The sequence below is a fragment of the Branchiostoma belcheri genome, unplaced genomic scaffold (assembly GCF_001625305.1).
Source record: "Branchiostoma belcheri isolate BF01 breed outbred unplaced genomic scaffold, Haploidv18h27 scaffold96, whole genome shotgun sequence".
Classification (NCBI taxonomy): Eukaryota; Metazoa; Chordata; class Leptocardii; order Amphioxiformes; family Branchiostomatidae; genus Branchiostoma; species Branchiostoma belcheri.
In genome coordinates this window covers 105,317-120,177 of record NW_017804642.1, presented here as the reverse complement: position 1 = coordinate 120,177, position 14,861 = coordinate 105,317, and the positions used below count along the sequence as shown (strand labels likewise).

At 42.1% G+C, this 14,861-nt stretch overlaps 2 protein-coding genes across 9 annotated transcripts in view; one reads left to right on the top strand and one right to left on the bottom strand.

The window, feature by feature from the left end:
* Nucleotides 1-14,861, bottom strand: part of LOC109461807 (MAM and LDL-receptor class A domain-containing protein 1-like) — a 101,292-nt gene that overhangs the window by 26,272 nt on the left and 60,159 nt on the right. The gene's annotated exons all lie outside the window — the stretch shown is intronic.
* The window catches only part of LOC109461806 (von Willebrand factor D and EGF domain-containing protein-like), a 42,484-nt gene that overhangs the window by 10,908 nt on the left and 16,715 nt on the right, over nt 1-14,861 (top strand). For all 3 annotated transcript variants that reach the window (XM_019758245.1, XM_019758244.1, XM_019758246.1), the window contains exons 2-4: nt 1,439-1,822; nt 13,554-13,613; nt 14,429-14,712. In XM_019758245.1, the coding sequence (XP_019613804.1) occupies nt 1,439-1,822; nt 13,554-13,613; nt 14,429-14,712 (728 nt within the window). The remainder of the gene's footprint in view (nt 1-1,438; nt 1,823-13,553; nt 13,614-14,428; nt 14,713-14,861) is intronic.

Below are 14,861 nucleotides of genomic sequence, written 5' to 3'. Positions count from 1 at the left end.
TCATAGAAGCGCGTGCGATCAGAAAACCCCTCTCCCCGCGACAGCACCGGGAGCACCTGCAAATCAGGGGCTAAGCTTTAACGCTGTTTAGGCGGACAAAAGCATACCTTTGTCTATTAATGGATGCGCGCTCAAATTTTCATTGTTAGGGACTTGCAACACTCATACTGTACATGTACATGTATGTTCATTCTGTATGGGTTGTGTGTTGACATTCAGGACTACACAGACGTACGTGCAAGATGCTTGTTTCTTTTTTTTCATATATACCACTCCACTCATACCATAGACTGATCTACAGCAGTAATCCCGTGAAGCAGGTTTATTTTAGAAAATTTTCACTACTTTTAATAAATTTAGACACAGAGGTGTGAGTGCTTTGCACTCAGGCATACACCATACAGTCGGTTGGTTGGCTTGTTGTTTGTTTGTTTGTTTGTTTGTTTGTTTGTTTGGTTGGTTGGTTGGTTGGTTGGTTGGTTGGTTGGTTGGTTGGTTGGTTGGTTGGTTGGTAGGATGGATGGATGTTTAGTTGGTTGGTTGGTTGATGGTTTGGTTGGTTAATTGGTTAGATAGATGGTTGGTTGGTTGGATGGATGGATGTTTTGTCCTTTGGTTGGTTGGATGGATCTATGTTTGGTTGTCTGGTTGGTTGGTTGGTCTTTTGGTTGGTTGGTTGGTTGGTTGGTTGGATGGGTGGATGTTTAGTTGGTTGGTTGGTTGATCGTTTGGTTGGTTAATTGGTTAGATAGATGGTTGGTTGGTTGGTTGGTTGGATGTTTTGTCCTTTGGTTGGTTGGATGGATCTATGTTTGGTTGTCTGGTTGGTTGGTTGGTCTTTTGGTTGGTTGGTTGGTTGGTTGGTCTTTTGGTTGGTTGGTTGGTTGGTTGGATGTATGGTTAGTTGGTTGTTCAGTTGGTTTGTTGGTTGGTTGGATGTATGGTTGGTTGGTCTGTTCGATGGATGGTTGCTCGTTTGTTTGTTTGTTTGTTTGTTTGTTTGGTTAGTTGGATGGCTGTTTGGTTGGTTGTTTGGTTAGTTGGATGGCTGTTTGGTTGGTTAGTTGTTTGGTCGTTTGCTTGGTTGGTTGGTTAGATAGGTTGATGGTTGATTGGTTATTTGTATGCATGGAGGGATGAATGGGTGGTTCGAATGTTGTTTGTTTGTTTGTACGGATGGATGGATGAATGAATGGATAGTTGATTGATTAAATGGTTGGTTGGTTGGTTGGTTGGTTGGTTGGTTGGTTGGTATGTTGGTTGGTTGGTTAGATGGTTCGTTGGTTGGTCGTTTGATTGGTTGGTCGTTTGGGTGGTTTGTTTAGACTGTTCAAAGGCAATTGCACAAAGGTCATGCATTTGGTAATAGTGTATCTACCTGTCGATAGACATTTCGTTATATATGTCTCACTGACTGATTTCTTTGCTATTTCTCCAGAGAGTACCATCGCTGCAGGTGATCCCTGTATGACCTACACAGAGATCTACGAGCCTCACCGCAGTACAGCTCATGTCGTGACCGGGGGGTTCAGCTGTGACGTCGGGCTCCAGCCAGGATGGTACCGGTTCACCGCGTACACCGGTGGGAAAATGGCAGAAGAGTGTCAAGACACTGGGCACTGTGGCACCCGCACACCGATTTGGTTAAATGGAATCCATCCAGACATAGCTGATGGGATCACTGATATGACGGCATGCATCAGCTATGGCCTCAACTTGTGCTGTGTAACAGAGATCTCTATACAAGTGAAGAAATGTCCCGAGGGTTTCTATGTGTACAATCTTGCTGCTCCATATGGTTGCGACAGCGGATACTGTGTAGGTAAGTCATTTATGCCTGCGTCTCGTTGTTGACGAGCTTCAGCTGTATTTTCTGTTTTCCAAAAGGTAGGACGATTTTGAGATTTTTTTTCGCTTGAAAATCGTCCCCGTCACATTGAGCGATGCTCGGGCGATCGCTTGTGGATACATCTATGTAGAAATATATCTAACGAAGCCCTAATACCCCCGTCACATTGTCGACGAGCTTCGGCCGTATTTGTCAATCGCCGAAAGATCGGCCGATTTTGGGATCGATCGACGATAGCGCGTATTTTTGGCTTGAAAATCGTCGCCGTCACATTGTGCGAGGCTCAGGCGACCGCTTGGCAATACACCTATGATAATGAAGTCCCTATGACATGGCACGCAGATGAAGCAAGGCCAGTGTATCCACCAAAAATGAATAGTTTGACCAATTTTTATGTCAGACCTGTCGTTATATTTTTTTAAGCAAAGTAATGGAGCGGACTGGCAGAATGAAATAGAAATACAAACAGGAATTCTGTGAAGGATCCAACTCAAATACTACCACAAGAGCCACAAATTTACACTACCGTCTGGTTAACACAACGACCACCTTTTAACCAGACAGGAGTCGGCCGAAGCTCGCTCGACACACGGGCGTACGTCACCCGAGTTACGGTCGACGATCTATCGATGCTCGCACGATCTATAGACCATTCAACCAAAACGTACAACAAGATATAATTATTATTATATAAAAATATTTTTATACGCGCGTACCTGAACAAAGCTAACAAGATTGTTCTAAAACTTTGCCTGTATACTTCTGTCTAAAATAGTATGAATCTTCCGGTAAACAAGCCATTCAATGTCAACAAAGTAGACAGAGGTAAAACGACCCACGCAATATAAACTTCAACTAGTAAGTAATATCTATCACATGACGTTGTTGTGGGCACCCTAAGACGAAAAGTCAACCCCATTCCAGAAGGAACAAGTGTAAACGTCAATTTATTATACAATTATCTGAAATAAGGTCACACACCTCCTAAAGGGACAAGAGTAAAGGATTTCATGTGCGTTCAATCAGTTTAGGTAAAAATCTAGGCATTTGGTCTTATATAGTTAAAATCTCGTCATCTTTTTAAAGTGGTTTCGTTTATTAAGGAATGTTGATTTATTAAAAGGACAAAAAGGACGCTTTTGTCTATTTTTATCCTTTCTCGTAAACATAACTTAAACAATCTATGGGACGTTGCTCCTGCAAACTTTACACAGTATATATACTGTCAATGCAATCTCAAATAAATGTCACCGGTGCTGAATAAATAATAATTTCACAGGAGCTAGGCCGAGGCTCGTAGAACCTTCGTCCGACACTGGCACGAAGCTCGCTCGAAGCACGCACGATTTTAAAAACTTTGCGCAGGTCGGGCGAGGTACGGAAGGGGGTCGTCCGAACATTTCGCGAAGCTCGCGCGAGGGTCGACCGTATTCAGCGACCGTCGCCCGATTTTCAAAGACGAAATTCGGCCGAGACTCGTGGGATGTACCTCCGAATATCGGTCGACTCTTGGCCGCACAGTGGCGAGCTACGTCCGAGCTACGCGCGAGCTGGAAACGAGCTCTGCGACCTCAAAAATCGCCGGCGACTAGTCGCTGATGTTAAGAACACGTTTCGCGTGTCAGCGAGATTCGGCCGACTCCAAAAAATCGCCGGTGATCCCGAAAATTCACGCGATGCTCGACAGAACATCGGGCGTACTACGGCCGTAAATGTCGTTTAGAGCTCGCCGACTAGTCGGCCGATCGATTTACGCACAATGTGACGGGGGTATTATGACATGGCACGCGGAAGAATTGAGGCCAGTCCATCCACCTAAAAATGGAATCGACCGATTTTTATGATTTGGCGGTCGTAATGTTTTGTAGTATAGTAATGGGGTAGATAAGCAGCATATAATAGAAAAACAGGAAAAACAGGAATTCTGTGATAAATCCAACCCAGATACTACCATAAGAGCAAAAAATTGACAATATCTTCTGGTTATCAAATTGACCACCTTTTTAACTAAATGGGAGTCTGCTAGACACTCAGGAGTGCCCCGTTGGAGTTTCGGTCGATAATCTATCGATGCTTGCTCGATTTCTAGGCAATTCATTTGAAAGGTACAAAAACATTCCGTTCTCATTAAATATCATCAAGAAATAATAAACTTGTCTGTGAACTTGCTTACATGCACACATGCGTACCGAGTTTTACCGGTTAAAAATCTACTAAACTGCAGTCAAATGTTTATCGCTGCATGGCCTCAGCTGAGCATCTAGCCCGGTTTAACGCACGTTTTGTTCATACCATTTCAAAAGCCATCTGTATACACCCTCTAATGCCATTCCATACTTTTTCTTTTACCTCTGTCTCTGATAAAAGTTATCAGAATTGAATAAAGATATGCTTTGTTGTACGTTTGAGATGAAAGGCCTAGAAATCAAGCGAACATCGGTAGATCGTTGACCAAACTCGAACGGGGCACGCCTGACGGTGTCGAGCGAGTTTTCCGGCCATCTCCGATTTAGTTAAAAAGGTGGTCATTTATATCCAAAAGTTACTGTTAATTTGTGGCTCTTGTGGTAGTATATGGGTCGGGTCAACAACAGAATTCCGGTTCTTTTTTTAATTTCTATTTTATTTTGACATTCTGCTACATTACTTTGCTTAAACCATGACTACAACTAATAGAAAATTGCTCAAACTAGTTCTTTTAATGTGGATAGACTGGCTTCACTTCGTCCGCGTGCTATAAAATTGGGGCTTCATTATTACCTTCGCCAAGAACTGACGAAGGTTAATATGTTTTCCTGGCCGTGTGTCTTTGAGCCTATCTGTCCACCGGATACAAGCACCATTTTCACTTACAAGTGGAACATGGTGGCCACCATGATGTGGATGGAAGAGATGGATTTCTAATGTGTGTGTGTGGTGTGTGTGTGTGTGGTGTTTTTCGGTGGGTAATCGAGTACCTGTCCGTCCTTGAGGTCACCCTGGGGTTCATGTGTGACGCGCTGGATTGAGTACTTAGAATGCTCCATACAAAAAGTCGTAGAAAGGTCACGATACGTCAAATGAGGCTGGTGTATGTGTCCCCGTGATGTCAACGAGTCAGACCACCGTGTGTGGGTCAGTTGGAAATTCGAAAACCACTGGGAGACGAGATATGTCCCGTCAAAGTTGACCTTCTAAGTACTCATTTTGGCGTGGTTTTTCTGTGTTTTGCGGTCTGCATGGGGGGTTTCAGACGACCGCTGTCCAGTCTACTTCCGGGTCAAACCACGCCCCCTAACAGCTGCTAATACGCGTATGTGCGCTTATACTTGGACGGCAATTGCGTTCGATACGGATGTTCTGGCCAGTGTTATAACTAACGGTACGGCCCGGAGTCTCTTTTGTTATCACACATGCTTCCAAATGTTTCATAGAATAACTCGAACGGCCCCCGTTACACAAAAAGTGTAACGGCCACATGCGGCTGTCGGGCGATTAAACACGCGGTCGGGTTGGTACGTTGGGCAATACGGCATACACAGCGTAGTATTACTATATATTTTATTTCTTATTGCAAGATAACATGTAAGCCTTACCTCTAATAGTTGTTCTCTCAGGATCACTCAGTTTAACCATACTAATTGTTTCTTCGAACTTCACGTTACACCCTGTTCACCATGAACCATTCTGACCGGGACATATCATTCATGTTTCTAATGAAACATACCGTAAGTTGTCTTACAGACAATCTGTTTTGCTGTGCACACGTATGTAAGTTGTAATGTAGTTCATTTTCGTTCACGACAATTTCAGTTATGGGGTAATTGTAACTTTGGACTATATTTGGACTACATATATCTTTAAATGGAACAATGCTAGAATGTCTACATACATGTAAAAATTGCTTGACAAATAAAGACGGTAGATTTTTCACCTGTGTCACTTGAATGATATAGCCCAGTGAACAAGAGAATTCCCACCTGTGTCATAGGAATGACATATCCTTAACATGGCAGATATATGTCACCTGAGCCATTGGAATGATATAGCCCTGAACAGCAGAATTTTCACCTGTGTCGGGAATGACATAGCCCTAAGACGGCAGATATTTTACCTGTGTCATAGAAATTATATAGCCCTAAGACGGCAGATATTTTACCTGTGTCATAGGAATGACATAGCCCTAAGACGGCAGATATTTTACCTGTGTCATAGAAATTATATAGCCCTAAGACGGCAGATATTTTACCTGTGTCATAGAAATGACATAGCCCTAAGACGGCAGATATTTTACCTGTGTCATAGAAATGACATGGCCCTAAGACGGCAGATATTTTACCTGTGTCAAAGGAATGACATAGCCTTAAGACGGCAGATATTTTACCTGTGTCATAGAAAGTATATAGCCTTAAGACGGCAGATATTTTACCTGTGTCATAGAAATTATATAGCCCTAAGACGGCAGATATTTTACCTGTGTCATAGGAATGACATAGCCCTAAGACGGCAGATATTTTACCTGTGTCATAGGAATGACATGGCCCTAAGACGGCAGATATTTTACCTGTGTCATAGAAATGACATGGCCCTAAGACGGCAGATATTTTACCTGTGTCATAGGAATGACATAGCCCTAAGACGGCAGATACTGTCATTCCAATAACCAGCATGGAAATTTTGTTGTTCAAGGCTATATCATTCCAATGACATAGGTGAAATACGAATGATATAGCGCCTTAGACAACAGAATTTAAACCTTCTCTTGTAAGTTTATCTTTGTTGGTAAAAGTCATTATGAAACAAGTTTGAACTGCTATTGCGGTGTGGGTTTGCGGTATATCTTAACTTGCTGGGACCGTCCTCTTTACATAGAGCAAGTCCGTATCCTGGATGCGCTGTAAGTTGGTAGAGTAAGTCCGTATCGAGGATGCGCTCTGAGGTGCGATCTCTTTGGGATAGAGTAGGCCCGTATCCAGGATGCACTCTAAGTGCCGACCTGTCCTTCAAATTCTGTGCAGCCGACTATAACGTTACAGAACTTCGCGGGCGCCAATATTCAAGGGGCACGTTCAACTTCGGCTGCACATCCTCCAGCGCACAGGAGACGAAAAAAAACAACATTGTGCTATATTCAGCTGTATGACACACTTCAAAGTATACACTGTTTGACTGTATGCTAACCCGTAAATGATGGAAACATTTTCCGTCTGAAATCTTTGTCAATGGTATGCACGGTTTAGACTGTATATTCACTAAGATATCGATATGACGGAGAACTTTCCATCCCAAAACTGTGTCAATGGTATGACGCAATGTCAAAGCAAAGTATGCTCTGTTTCAACTGTATATCCATACAGTTATGGCGGAGGACTTTTCCGCCATGACACACTTTCAAAGTCTTCACTGTTAGACTGTCTGTTCACATACTTATAACGGAAATCTTTTCAATCCGAAAATCGTGTCAATGATATGGCATCCTGTCAACTTGAAGGTATTCACTGTTTTGACTGTTCATGCAAGCAATTATGACGGAGAACTTGCCTTCCAAAAACTGTGTCAATCGTATGACACACTTTTTAATAAAATAAATGTATAGTTTTTTACACTGTTTAGACTGTATGTTCACCCACTTGAGATAAAAAACCTTTACGTCTAAAACTGTGCCAATGGCATGACACAATGTCAAAGCAAAGTATGCATGCATTTGTTTCGACTGTATATATCCACGCAGTTATGACGGAAGACTTTTCCGTTTAAAAACTGTGTTCTTCACTGTTTATACTGTATGTTCACATACTTATGACGGAAAACTTTTCCGGCCAAAAAGTGTGTCAATGATATGACATCCTGTTAAGGTATTCACAATTATTATATAATATAAGTTTAAGTTGAGTGTGTCGCCACCGCGTCTTGTCATTATATGTTTCAATAAAAAAAGGTATTCACTGTTTAGACTGTTCATGCACGCAATTATGATGGAGAACTTGCCTTCCAAAAACTGTGTCAATCGTATGACACACTGTCAAAGTTGGACTGCATAGTCGCGCACTAATTTTATAGAGGAACAGTTTTCCGTCCTAAAACATTGTCGATGCATATGGTATGACACACTTAAAGTGTACACTAGTTAGATTGTATAACCACGCAGTTATGACACAGTACTTTTCCGTCTTAAAACTGTATCAATGGTTTGACATAGTTTTTTTACACTGTTTAGACTGTATACACACGCACTTATGACGGAAAACTTAACCGTCTGACAACTGTGTCAATCGTATAACACGCTTTAAAAGCATATTTTTCTTTCCACTGTTCACCTACTTGTGATTAAAATACTTTTCCGTCCAAAACTGTGTCAATGGTATGACACACTATTTAGATTGTGTATTCACGCAGTTATAAGGGAGGACTTTTCCGTTTAAAAACTGTGTCAAAGGTATTACACACTTTCAAAGGTATTATACACTTTCAAATTATTAACTGTTTAGACTGTATGTTCACATATTTATGACGAAGAATTTGCCTTCCAAAAGCCGTGTCAACACTTTCAAAGTGCACTGTCTGGACTATATAGTCACGTCATTACGCACTAATATAATGATGAAAGGTTTTCCGTCCTAAAACACTATTTAGATCGTCGATTCTCGCAGTTATGACAGCGTTATGAAATCTCGTAATTTGTCGAGTACTACTCCACGTCCGTCTGACAGTGTACTCGATAGTGTGACCCCTGGTGTGACCCGGAAACAGATGCGCAACCGGGTGCCACGAAACCCCCATGTGGTGCGTATTTCAGTCAAAAACAACATGGCGGAAACCGCCTAAATTCTGAGTAAGGGCGAACTTTGACGCGTTAATCCGTGGATGCAGTATAAGTTGAAGTCATTGTTTGAACTACACAAGGTTCTCTGTACCTTTCTGATTACGGAGATACATTGTATGGTCTCATTTGACGTATCGTGACCTTTCTACGACTTTCTGTATGGAGCATTCTAAGTACTCAATCCGGCGCGTCACACATGCATATGGGTCACCATGTTGTGTGGTGACCTGTATGGCTACTATGCCAGTGGCGCGCTACCAAAGGAATATGCTACAAAAAGCAAAGTATTACGTTATTTTGGACCTGAATATGACCAGAAAGTGAATGTAAGTATATTGTTTTTACATGTCTTTACAGTTTTAAAGGTACTAGATTTAGCAAATAGAGTTCAGATGTGCTTTTTTTTTTCAAACCTTTGGCGGCTAGCTATCGCTCAGAGCTGAGGGCTCGAGGGGGAGGGGGGCTACCGCGCATCATCGTGGAGATTCTGTCGCCTGTTGGTAATATATGATCCAGTTCTTCCTAGACTCTAGACCTTCAATGAGTTAGCTTTATTACAGTTACTTTCGGTTGTCAACTTTCGGTTGAGGCCCGTGACATGCCACAGCAGCTTTAAATGGGGTCTCTTTGTATACTGGGGTTGAAGAGCCTCCAACCAACCAGTCCATAATTTAGCAGGGGTTTCTCTTTTTAGCCAACGCCCAGGAATTATCGCACGAATCCTAATTTTTTTGTGTGGTCATGTCCAGAGTGTGGTCCCGCTTGTTCGGACCAAGTTTGAAGCGAATCCATCGAGCTGAACTTAAATAAAACAAAATGTACTGGGTTTTTCCTCCTCTTAGCTTAGCGAACACCCACTTTACTTCTGGGTTTGAAGCGAATGCCCACTACTCCTTGCAAAATATCGGCCCTCACGCAACGCCGGCAAAATCCACCACCACAAACATGTTCATATAGAAGTCCCCTGAATTTCCGCTAAGTTTCTGTGCTTTACAAGCTTTTGAAGTACCCTTTTTTCGGCAAAATATGCGCTGCGACCTCGGCCGCCTCGCGTGTACATACAATGGCCGACGGCCGCGGGTTTGCGGAAAACACAGTCCAGTCCAATCGGCGGAAAAACCAGCCCAGTCCGATTTGGGAGTGGAAAAAACAGTCCGGTCGTTTTTATTGCAGATTTAGAGAAACCGATTTAGCAGCCGGGACTCTATAAGCCTTGTGCACGTGGTTAGTGCAGTGGGTTTAACAGCCTGTGTTCGGTTCCAATCCTGGTAGTCAGGAAGCTCACTTACACAACCCTTTGTGTTTCAGTGGTTTCCATACTGGGAATCGTACCCAGACCATGGGAATGAGAGTGACAAATCCTAACCACTAGCCAAAGAAGTGTAGTGTGGTTGAAGTGCTCCCCATCAGATCAGTCCTACTGTTCCAGGCATTTAAGCCTTGTGGTTAGTGTGTAATGGGTTCATGAGCTGACTAGGCCCACATTGACAAAGGCCTGAATCCGGTCAGCCAGGAGACTGTGCTTTTTATTTATTTTTTTCATTTATAAAGCTTTACAACATTTGTGGGTGGATTGACATGTGACTATCACCTCTTCTAGATGTCAAACATGAGACCAGATTGTAAGGCTCACTTTAGGCTAGAAAGGCTTAAGGGGTTTTGGGGTGGAAAAACGTTTCCGATGGGCTAACCGTTCACAGTCTAAAGGGGGAAAACGGTATTTTATGAGTTTTTAGGAATCGTTTCCGAAACAACCTCCACATTCAGCGGGGGGCCTGAAAACCTTCCTGCTAGGTCTAAAGAGAAAGGTTTCGCGAAATGATTTTACCATATGCTAATGATATGCTAAGTGTGTCATCATCATCATCAGTCGACCCCCCTAGGGGACCGGGGTTTGCCGCTGCACCACTCCTGCCCACATCTCCCGATCTGCCATGGCTGACTTTAAGTCCTCAATGTCGTACCCAGTGTCTCGTAAGAGAACACTGGGGTAGGTCAGTTTTCTGCAGTGTGTTTTCCCCCAGGGCCTCCACAGGATAAGTGAGGAGATGACCTCCTGATCCGTCCGATAGCAATGACCAGCAAACTGAAGTCGTCTTTGGCTGAGTTTTTGGGACACTTTGGGGAGATTTCCATAGATGTTGGTCAATGTTGGATGTTGTTTCCAGCTGAGGTTTTTAGCTCTGCGTAGCAGATTGGTGTAAGTACCGTCGAGTCGTTTTTCTTGGCGTGTAGTTAATGTCCAAGTTTCAGCACCATATAGCAGAATGGGTTCTATAATTGTGCGAAATACTTGTACCTTCAGGTCAGTACTTATGCTAGACCGCCATATATTATCAAGTTTGTTGCACGCATCCCAAGCTAGAGCTTTCCTTACTGTAAAGTCCCTTTCGGTGCCCATAATGTAAGAACCAAGATACTTAAAATCAACAACTTGTTTTATACATATTCCAGACAAAGACTTTAGTTCCACAGGTGCAGGGGTAATACTTGTACTTATAAACTCTGTCTTAGATTCGTTGCAATACAGACCGACTTGTGCAGCTGCTTTCTCAAGGGACTGTAGAAGAGTTTCTGCATCCTTGATTAGCTGTGTTACTAGAGCTAAATCATCTGCAAAGTCCAGATCGGTGAGGTTCACAGCTGGGTAACGTCGACTTCTCCTAGGCTGTATTTCTATACCTTTCTCTTGCATGGTATCAAGAGATAATCGTAGAATATAATCAAGTACCATAATGAAAAGAAACGGTGCTAGTGTATCTCCCTGAAGGACGCCAGCAGTCACTTCAAAGGGACTTGTTTCACCATCAGGGGTGATCACTGTAGCAGTGGTGTCGATATATAAAGACTTGATCGCGTTGATGAAGGGTAAAGGTATTCCATACAGGGGGAGAATTTCGAACATGGTGTTTCTGTCTATAGAATCAAACGCTAAGTGTGTATCTTCTGTTATGCTCGTTTCATTTTGACTTCATACTATGTAGCCATCATTTTCTAGCCATGACATGTCTCTCCCTACCTGAAAAAGGAATTGGCAAACGTCAGTGAAGGGTCTGGAGCACTATCATGCCTGCACTAGTACTGGCATGGGGAGGAAGAAAGTCGGTGCATGCCTGGAAATTGCCCATCCCTGTACATGGTTTGAACCACATACGGGGAAGGTCCCCTACTCTTTTTAGATTGGTGTAGTGGGTTCGCACATGGGGTGTGGCTCTCCCCAAACACGGGACCTCCATTATCGTCCTATCCGAGGGACGCCCCTTAACCAAAGCTATGTACTCACGCCTGAGTGAAGTGAGGAAAGTCATGTAAAGTGCCTTTCCCAAGGGCACAAGATCCTGGGACCTCTTGGGTCTGAGCCGAACATACTACCGCTATGCCACACAACCTCAATCTACTTTTGTTTCACAAACACTGGTGGTCTGTCAACAGCATAACTCGAGAAAGCTCAGATGGAATATCTTGATATTTGGTAGGTGGGTAGGTCTTGATGAGACCTAGAAATGATAAGATTTTGGACCCCCTAGCGGCATGTAATGGTACTGCAGCTGAACTTCCGGTTTTGATATCTCATGATCTAGACAAGCTAGGGTGACGAAATTTGGATGGTACGTAGCTCTTGTGCTGGGGGAGAAGTGGCGTGGGCCCCCTAGCGGCTTGCTAAGTAACTGCAGGGCTATCTTTTTGAAAATATTCAAAAGAGGGTAACTCAAGAACTGGTGGACGGATGGTCGTGATTTTTGGTATGTAGGTAGCTTACGTAACGCTTGACATAATTTTACGACAAGCATGCAAATCTGGATATAATTTGCATAAAAGATGGAGAAATTCTATAAATCAACTGCATTACATTATTCAAGCTTGTGACATATGTAATTGAGAACGAGAGAAACACAGGCAGATACTGATTATGTAAATCAACACAATTTGCACAATTAATGAGAAAATATTATAATTCCATAATGCTAACTGCCTGAAATTTCATATACTTGGGTTAAGTGAAGGTGAACATCATTAAACATAACTTATTCAAATAAGAACCTCATTTGGTTCTTTGTTAAGATAAGACTGCCTTTTGATGGAGAATATAATCAACTGATATAATCCATGCAAATGAGGATCCTATTTGCATAATCAGGAATTATCATCTTTGTCAGTCATAACGATTAATATCATTTGGCGAAGGTATGAGATCGTGGGAATCTAGTTATAGCTGTATCCTCAAGCATCGCGCATCGCTCAATGTGACGGGGACGATTTTCAAGCCCACCAAAATTCTCGGTCGATCTCAAAATTGGGCGACCTTTCGGCGATCAACAGATACGACCAAAGCTCTTCGACAATGTGAAGCGAACATTAGGGATTAATGCACTGTTAATTAATGGCGATGGAATACCAAGATGTTAGTATCATTTGCAATGTGCACAGAGTTTAGAGTAAAGCAATGTAACGAAAACAATGTGTCGTTGGAATTCCGAATGTCATGATTACAGGTTACTTGACAGGTTTGAGGACGAGTCAACCTCTAAGATTTTTTTTTTATCGTTGGTGGAAATCACTAGACGTTATCATTACGTGAAGAATGTTATATTTTCGTGTGTATCTATGTTTGTGTGCGTGTTTGTGATTATCAAGTCGAAATATCATCGATTGGTCTTATTTTTCTTTGGTAATACTATGTTAAAACGTTGTGACATACATAGAAAATCATAAGATTTTGACCTCGTGACGGCTTGCCAATTGGCGTGGATATGCATGGCTCTAAAAATCTAAAAAGCAGGCGGTTTGGTCACAAATATAAACTTTCTACATACTTTAAATTTTAGTTGTTGCAAAATATTATATGAGACTATAATCGAGCTTTAATCTTTCAATGAGGATTAATGAGTGTTTTTTTTGCAGGATCCATTGCACCATGTGGTCCGGATGAAGCATACAACTATTTCCACAAACGATGTGGAGGTAAGTATTCAAGAAACCGCCGATTTGGGCTCATATATTGGTGATAGTTTTATACTTAGAGCGATTTAAAAGTCTATATAAACGGTACAATACCAACGCAACCCCGTATTTGCTTGAATATTACAAACCAACGCCACCCCGTATTTGTTTAGCAATTACTTGTCGAAGCCATAGCGACCCAGTGTTTGCTTTTAAATTACCTATATATCCACGCCATCCCGTATCTGCTTCAAGATTACCTATCCACGCCACACCGTCTCTGCTTCAAGATTACCTATACACACCATCCCGTATCTGCTTCAAGATTACCTATCCACACCATCCCGTATCTGCTTCAAGATTACCTATCCACACCATCCCGTATCTGCTTCAAGATTACCTATCCACACCATCCCGTATCTGCTTTAAGATTACCTATCCACACCATCCCGCCTTTGCTTCAAGATTACCTATCCACACCATCCCGTATCTGCTTCAAGATTACCTATTTGAGCTATTAAGTATTTCTACCCACGCCAGACTTTATCTACTTTAAGATTACCTATTCACGCCATTTCTTATGTGCTTTAAGATTACGTACTCACGTCATCCTGTATCTGTTTTAAGATTACTGATTTACACCAAAAACTTTTATATCTTTCAAGTTCTACTTATATATTGACGCCACCTTGTTCTTTTTAGGAAATGACGTGTTTATGTCACCCTGTATTTTCTTGCGTTACTTATATACTGGGTACATGGTTGAGGGATAGGGACGTCACGGGTCATCATCATTTTAAAAGATTTAATAATAAACCTAATATATTTTTTTCCAGATATAACACCCACCTTGACAGACAGACCTGTGCTTTACAACCCGATCATTGACGAACACTATAGGGTTGTCTACAAGTGTGAAATCATGTACGGCACTCCGGGGGACAACGCTGAGTTTGAAGTGGCTTTCCTGTTCGATGGAGAACTGTATGATGATGTACCTAATGATACTGTAGTAAATACTGGAAATTCGCTGTACGCGAACTTAAATGCCTGGCACCTTGGGGAATTTAGAGATCCTACTAACAATCGACTTATTTGGGAGTCGAAGATGGGGAAGGAGGTAAGATTTTGTTTATATATTGTAATATACATATACATATACATATACATATATATATATATATATATATATATATATATATATAGTAGAGAGAGAGAGAGAGAGAGAGAGAGAGAGAGAGAGAGAGAGAGAGAGAGAGAGAGAGAGAG